Here is a 7,555-nt window from a genome sequence, read left to right on the forward strand (position 1 = left end):
AACTTAGAAGGTCACTTCTACCGCGATCGCCAAGTAATAAAGTTGTTAACCAGTCGTTAGCGCTTGTTTTTTATTTCGAAGCTTATTGCGTACACAGGGGGTGCAAACCAGCTCCTCCTCGAAACATTGGTGACCCCGACGTGATCGGGTTAGAAGTCTTTTCGCGTTATAACTATTCGAGTTTTAACTAAATAAAATTTTGCTCATTGCGTGCAAGTCTTTTCGCGTTATAACTATTCGAGTTTTAACTAAATAAAATTTTTCTCATTTGCGCGCAAGCAAAAATTTGAGTGCAGTTATTGAAACTGTAAATCAATTTAATTCGTTCGTCAGTACATAACCGCATAACGGAGGTATCTGCTGATAATACAGCTACTCCTATTTTTTCGCATCTGTCGTGCTGCACACATTTAATTGTATTGCCAAAATGCCTAAAGGCAGCAAATCGAAAAAGGGTATCGACAACACATCATCCGATGCAACGGGCAACAGCTCCGATTCAATTTCGTTTAATAAAAGGAAAAGTGCGTCGATTAAGCATCAATTAACTGCGTTAAACAAAACATTGTCGTCGCATCGTCTTGATGAACTTGATGAAGCTGAACTTTCTGTCCACCTGGAGTACGTCGAAAGCATTCACGACAACTTTGACCACGTGCATTCTATTCTCGAAGAAGCTGATCCACGCGAACTAGATGGAGTAGGCCGAGCAGAATTTTTCGACGTGTACCTAGAAGTCAAAGCAAAGCTGTCACGTCAGCTCAATTCGCATCGGAAGACAAACATAAGACATTCATCGACTGCTAGGCATTTCGCATTGGAAGAATCGCCGGCAACGTTATTCTCATCGCAAAGAAAGTCTCGCCTTCCTGAGCTGAAAATACCGAAATTTAGTGGAGCGTACATTGACTGGCCTAATTTTTTTGCCATGTTCAGTAGCGTTATTGACAAGGACCTCGAGTTAAGCAAAGTGGAGAAACTCCAACATTTACGCACTAGTCTACAAGGAGCCGCTTTGGAAACAATTTGCTCGCTAGAACCGGTTGAGGAGAATTATGACAAAGCCATTGCCCTATTGAAAAATCGATTTGATAATAAATTACTTATTTTTCAGGCTCACATTAGGGCGATTATCGAGTTGAAGAGTGTTGATAAGGGTTCAGCCAATCGTTTGCGCGAATTGTGCGACAATTTTAATTCCCATCTTCGTGCACTTAACACCATGGCAACACCAGAACAAATATCGGATGGTTTGCTCATACATCTTGTTACTAGAAAGTTCGATCAGAAGACGCAGGAGAAGTGGGAGGAGGACTTGCCCATGCAGACACTGCCAACTTTGAATTCAATGACCTCATTTCTGGAGAAGCGGTGCCGAATTATGGAAAATTTGGAAGGTGCTACGCAAACACTTAGCAATCAGATCGGTAAACATTCGAATGCAAATAAAGGTATGAGAAACGCTTTGGTAGCATCCTCAAGTAGCTCTAGCTTTTGCATATTTTGCGATTCGAAAGAACATTACATAAATAGCTGTTTAAAATTTTTAAATTTGTCGCCGAATTTGCGCTACAAAGAAGCTAAGCGATTACAACTTTGCTTAAATTGCCTACGCAAGGGTCATAGTTTACAACGGTGTAAGTCTGGGCATTGTCGTCATTGCCCAGGAAAACACAATTCGCTTCTCCATATGAACCCGCATACCTCGTCTATATCCCCGTCTTCAAACCTACCAACAATTGAGGCTACAGCCCCTTCACAGCAAACACTCATTTCATCGTTAACTTCAAGTACAGTCGCTCAAGCCCCAAATTCGGGCGCCAATAGTAATGTGTTGCTTGCTACAGCTATACTTTCAGTCAAAAATCGTTCAGGTGACTCCGTTCCATGTCGTGCTATTCTCGACTCGGCCTCTCAAATAAATTTTGTAACCGCTCGCTTGGCAAATATGCTGCAACTTCCATTCAAACAATCTGCAATTTTGATTTCCGGTATCGGCGAATCAAACTTTGTTGCCGACAAAGAGATTGACGTTTTCGCACAGTCGCAAGATAAAGGCTACAACACTTCGTTCACTGCTGTGGTCACACCTAGTATTACAGATTATCGACCTAACTTCAGCCTTTCTTCGGAATGGATAATACCGTCAAACATCAATCTAGCAGATCCATTATTCTTTAAACCCCAGCGCATTGACTTGCTCATCGGCGCGGGTTTGTTTTTTGATTTGATGTGCGTTGGCCAAATACGCATTGCTAGTAATTTGCCATTACTGCAAAAAACTCGACTGGGCTGGGTTGTCGCTGGTGGCGTTTCATATACCAACAAACAATCATCCTCCCTCGCTGCCTGCAGCAAAAACGTATTTGAACATCAACATAATAACTCATTGAACGATATCGTAAAACGATTCTGGGAAATAGAGAATTGCTTCGACTCTACTCCCCCTCCATCTAAAGAAGATGACTGGTGCGAGCAGCATTTCAAGAAATATTTCTCTCGACTTACTTCGGGAGAGTATTCAGTGCGTTTGCCAACAAAAACAGGCTTTAGCGATCTTGGCGACTCATACAATCGTGCTCTTCGCAGATTCAAAGGCTTAGAGCGAAAATTGGAAAATAATCATAACTTAAGAACTCAATATATTCATTTTATGAGTGAGTACATATCGCTGAACCACATGTCACTGGCAACACCTGGGCCAACAACAAAAACATTTTTTCTACCGCACCATTGCGTGCAAAAGTTTGACAGTACAACGACAAAACTTCGCGTCGTATTCGATGGCTCCGCAAAAACAACAACAGGCTACTCGTTGAATGACCTTTTGCTAGCGGGTCCAACTATTCAAGCAAAGCTGTTCAAAACTCTCTTACAATTTCGTTTTCGTAAATTCGCTCTGTGCGGAGATATATGCAAAATGTACCGATGCGTACGTATGACATCTCCAGACGAATATCTGCAATGCATTTTATGGCGCGAGAACCCACTCGATGAGGTAAAGGTATACAAGTTAGACACTGTAACATACGGAACAAAATCTGCCGCCTTTCTTGCAATACGAGCTATGCATCAACTTTCGTACGATGAAGAAGGGTCATTTCCAATAGGTGCAAAAATCGTGAGGAGAGACTTTTATGTTGACGATCTCATTTCAGGCGGAGATACTATAGAAGAAGTGATTGAGATCAGACGTCAGGTTAAAGGTTTACTTCAGCGTGGAGGATTCAACATTCGTAAGTGGTGCTCAAACGAGGATGGCGCGCTGCAAGGTGTTCTTGACTCAGATTGCGAAAATCTTCTTAAATTCCACGATGGAAGTGATGTTGCAAAGACTCTTGGCCTCATCTGGGACCCTAAAACTGATAACTTCTTATTCTCATTTTCGCCTATTGATAATAACGCACGCACGACAAAACGCACGATACTTTCACATATTGCTAAAATTTATGATCCGCTTGGCTTGGTTTCGCCAGTCATTACGAAAGCAAAAATTTTCCTGCAAATCCTTTGGAAGGAAAAACTACAGTGGGACGAAAGCTTGCCTCAGTTGCTGCAAACTACCTGGAACGACATTTGTGTACAGCTTGGTCTAGTAAGCAGCTTTAAATTTCCTCGCTTTGTATTGACGCCTAATTCTAGTTGGGAGATTCACGCATTCTGCGACGCAAGCTTGGCGGCGTTTGGTGCATGCGTATACATTCGTTCGGAGTGTGATGGTATTTTAAAATCATGCTTACTTTGTGCAAAGTCGAGAGTCTCGCCTCTGAAGAGTTTAACTATTCCTAAATTAGAACTGTCGGCAGCCTTGCTGCTTGCGGAATTGGTGGCACCCATTTCACTAGATTTTCCACATTCTCACACCGTTCACTGCTGGTCAGACTCAATGGTCACTCTATCATGGCTTCGCGAACAACCAACAAATTTCAACATTTTTGTGTCAAATAGAGTTAGCCAGATACAAACACTAACCAAAGGTATGACTTGGCATCATGTGCCTACTTCTTTGAATCCGGCAGACATTCTTTCGAGGGGGTGCACTCCCAAAGAATTACTAAATTCTGAACTTTGGAGAAGTGGTCCACAATTTTTATCAAGAAGGCAATCGGATTGGCCTAATCTCCTGGATTTGTTAACTGATTTACCCGAACGGCGACGTAAAGTCTTAGTTGCTTCTCAACTACGAGACATAACACTCGATTGCAAGTACCACAACTCCTTTGAAAGGTTGCAGCGCATCTTTGCCTACATTTACTATTTTTGCCAACCGCACCGTACTCGCGTTGATGGTCAACCGTTGACTCCGCTGAATATTAAAATGGGTACACATTTGCTAATCCGTAACATTCAACAAATTCATTTTGCAGCTGAGCTCAAGCCGCTAAGATTTGACAAGAAACTTAATTCGTCAAGTAAGCTACACTCATTAAATCCGTTTATCGACTCATTTGGGCTTCTTCGTGTTGGAGGACGTCTGCAAAATTCTTTATTGGACTTTGAAGCAAAACACCCACCTTTGTTGCCAAAACATCATCCGGTCACAAACGCAATAATTGACCACTTTCATCGCAAATATCTACACGCTGGACCGCAGAGCGTACTGGCTTCAATTCGGCAGCAATATTGGCCAATTGGCGGACGCAAGACTGTTGCTAGCGTTATAAATAAATGCATTCGTTGCTTCCGTTTGAAACCAATCATCTATGAGCATATCATGGGAAGCCTTCCAGCCGACAGGGTTCAGGCTAACAGAACATTTTTCACCACTGGCATCGACTATTGTGGACCATTTTACTACAAGTCGGAAGTTCGCAGCAGGCCACCCATTAAATGCTACATATGTGTTTTTGTCTGCTTCAGCACGAAGGCTTGTCATCTGGAGCTTACTCAGGACCTTTCTACATCATCGTTTTTGGCAGCTTTGAAAAGATTTATTTGCACAAGAGGCAAACCGCACACCATTTGGTCGGACAATGCAACGAACTTCGTTGGCGCTAAAAACGAGTTGCAAGAGTTAAGTCAATTGTTCTCAAGCAATTCCCATAACACTGAAGTCACTAATCAATGCAACTTGGAAGGCATCTCTTGGAAATTTATTCCACCTCGTTCACCACATTTTGGCGGATTATGGGAGGCGGCTGTTAAGTCAGCGAAATTTCACTTTCTCCGCACTGTTGGCCTCTCAATCCTGACATTCGAAGAGCTTCGTACTCTTGTATGTGAAATCGGAGCAATAGTTAACTCTCGTCCACTTTGTCCAATTTCAGAGAATCCAGATGATCTCAACGTGCTCACGCCGGCTCATTTTCTCATAGGTGCGCCATTTACATCCGTCGTTGAACCAGACGTAACCGGCCTCGATATCAGTCGCTTAAGCCGATGGCAGCGTGTTTGTCATATGCAGCAGGTATTTTGGAAAAGGTGGAGCAGTTCTTATCTCTCACTGTTGCAAGAACGAGTTAAGTGGCGAAAATCAACTGGGATTGTTCAAGTTGGAAACATGGTCATTTTGAAAGAAGAAAACCTTCCACCACTAAAATGGCGACTAGGACGCGTGGAGAGTTTAATTCGCGGCGCCGATGGTGTGGCTCGTATCGCCATCATCTACACTGCCAATGGATTAGTCAAGCGAGCTGTGGGAAAAATTGCTGTGCTCCCTATTGAAACTGAAGCGGTTGGAGACTTACACCTTCCAACGGGGGGAGGATGTTCGCAGCAGCACTAATTAGCATCTTCGGTATTCGCATCACTAATTGGTATTTTTAATTATTTGCATCACTAAATGGCGTGATCATAACTGCAACTGTAATGTACCAAAATTCTTTGTATTTCCTTTTACTTCTTTTTATATATATATACATGAGTATGTACCAACATACATAAGTGTAGCTTAAAATTATATTGCGACAACTTAGAAGGTCACTTCTACCGCGATCGCCAAGTAATAAAGTTGTTAACCAGTCGTTAGCGCTTGTTTTTTATTTCGAAGCTTATTGCGTACACAGGGGGTGCAAACCAGCTCCTCCTCGAAACAATTTATATTCCCTGATTTGCTAAACTTTCACAAACTTTTTTTATACAAATATCTACCATTTCCTACAAAGGTACTCCAAAAAGTCTTTATTTTGGTTGTTTTAAGTTTCATATTTTTCAGAACTTTTAAGCTCTCGCGTAGAGGTTTCAACTTTTATAAGTCAATATGTGATATCAGCCATTTAATGTAAAACAAAGGTTTATCATGACGTTTTTTGGGTCAGGTTTTAAATTCTCGATGTATTTGAAGCCTTCATGCCATGCGTTTTACCTAGGGCAATAAGTGCAATATTCAGCAGTGGCAGCGACAAGTTAATATCAACATAACATACACCGCAATTACTCCCTTTACATACAGAAAATACCTAAATGCTATTTGTGTTATTTAGTAGTGACTTTTATGCGACTTTTCTCATTAAAAGTGTGACGACAGATGTAGTTTTTTTTTTTTTTTTACGAGGAGGAAGCATCGAAAGCCTAACCCCGTCAGTGTGGGACTTTAACCCGAACCAAACCTCCTACCGTCAAAGTACCGATCCCCCCGGTACAACCGTTAAGTATTCGTCGGGAGGCGGTTTGAGCACTAAGCTCAATGTCCGTTATTGTCCTGATGCAATACGTCGAAAGTAGCATCTGCTTGTTACCACCCACTGTTTAGGTCATCTGATGAGAGAGCCACCCCTGTCATAACAGTTCTCCCCCACCCACCATGTCTCTGTCCATACCACAGAAACGTAAGTTTCTATGTCTGGTATCGTCAGTTTACCTGCATCCAAATAAATAAATAAATTTATCTAGCAAGTGGTCCTACAGCACAACCATAAGTTACTAAATCTACTACTACAGGAAAAGTTACTACATCACAGGAAAAGGTACTACATCTACTACTATGGAATTTCAGCTATTGCTATGCTTTCGTTTTTTCGCCTTCTCTCCATTTGTCTCAAATCATTGAGTACGAACGCTGACAAATTTTTGATACCATCCCATACTTCTTTAGAGTGTAGTATATGTGGAACAACATTGTCCGGTGTTATTCTTTCTGCTACTTGATTCTCCAACAACTCTCGTTCTTTACTATATCTTTGGCAGTGAAAGAAAATATGCTCCGCATTTTCATTAGCCTTGGCACAAAATGAGCATATAACTCCATCATAATGGCCATATTTATGGAGGTACTCTCTAAAACAACCATGTCCTGTCAGGAATTGCGTCATATAAAAGTCGACATTACCGTGTTTTCTATCAACCCATGCCTGCACATCACTAATGAGTCGGTGTGTCCATCTCCCTTTGGTTGTTATATCCCAGCGTCTTTGCCATTTAGATAGACTCTCGTGTCTGATTTCTTTGCGCTCCTCAGCTATTAACGGCCTGCCAAGGCTTCGGCTCTTGTCATATATTCTCTTACTTTCCAGAGCCATTATATCTGGGGGCATTATGCCAGCGATTACCCCAATAGCTTCATGGGATACAGTGCGAAAAGCGCTTGCGACTCTAATAGCGCTCAGTCGAAACAGAG

General features: G+C 42.0%; 1 protein-coding gene across 1 annotated transcript; it reads left to right on the forward strand.

The window, feature by feature from the left end:
- The first annotated feature begins 427 nt into the window (after positions 1 to 427).
- LOC128857733 (uncharacterized) lies at positions 428 to 5,725 on the forward strand. The gene has a single exon (XM_054093477.1). It carries the CDS (start codon positions 428 to 430, stop codon positions 5,723 to 5,725), a length of 5,298 nt encoding a protein of 1,765 aa, XP_053949452.1.
- Positions 5,726 to 7,555: the final 1,830 nt, after the last annotated feature.

The sequence above is a fragment of the Anastrepha ludens genome, chromosome 3 (genome assembly GCF_028408465.1).
Source record: "Anastrepha ludens isolate Willacy chromosome 3, idAnaLude1.1, whole genome shotgun sequence".
Taxonomy (NCBI): Eukaryota; Metazoa; Arthropoda; class Insecta; order Diptera; family Tephritidae; genus Anastrepha; species Anastrepha ludens.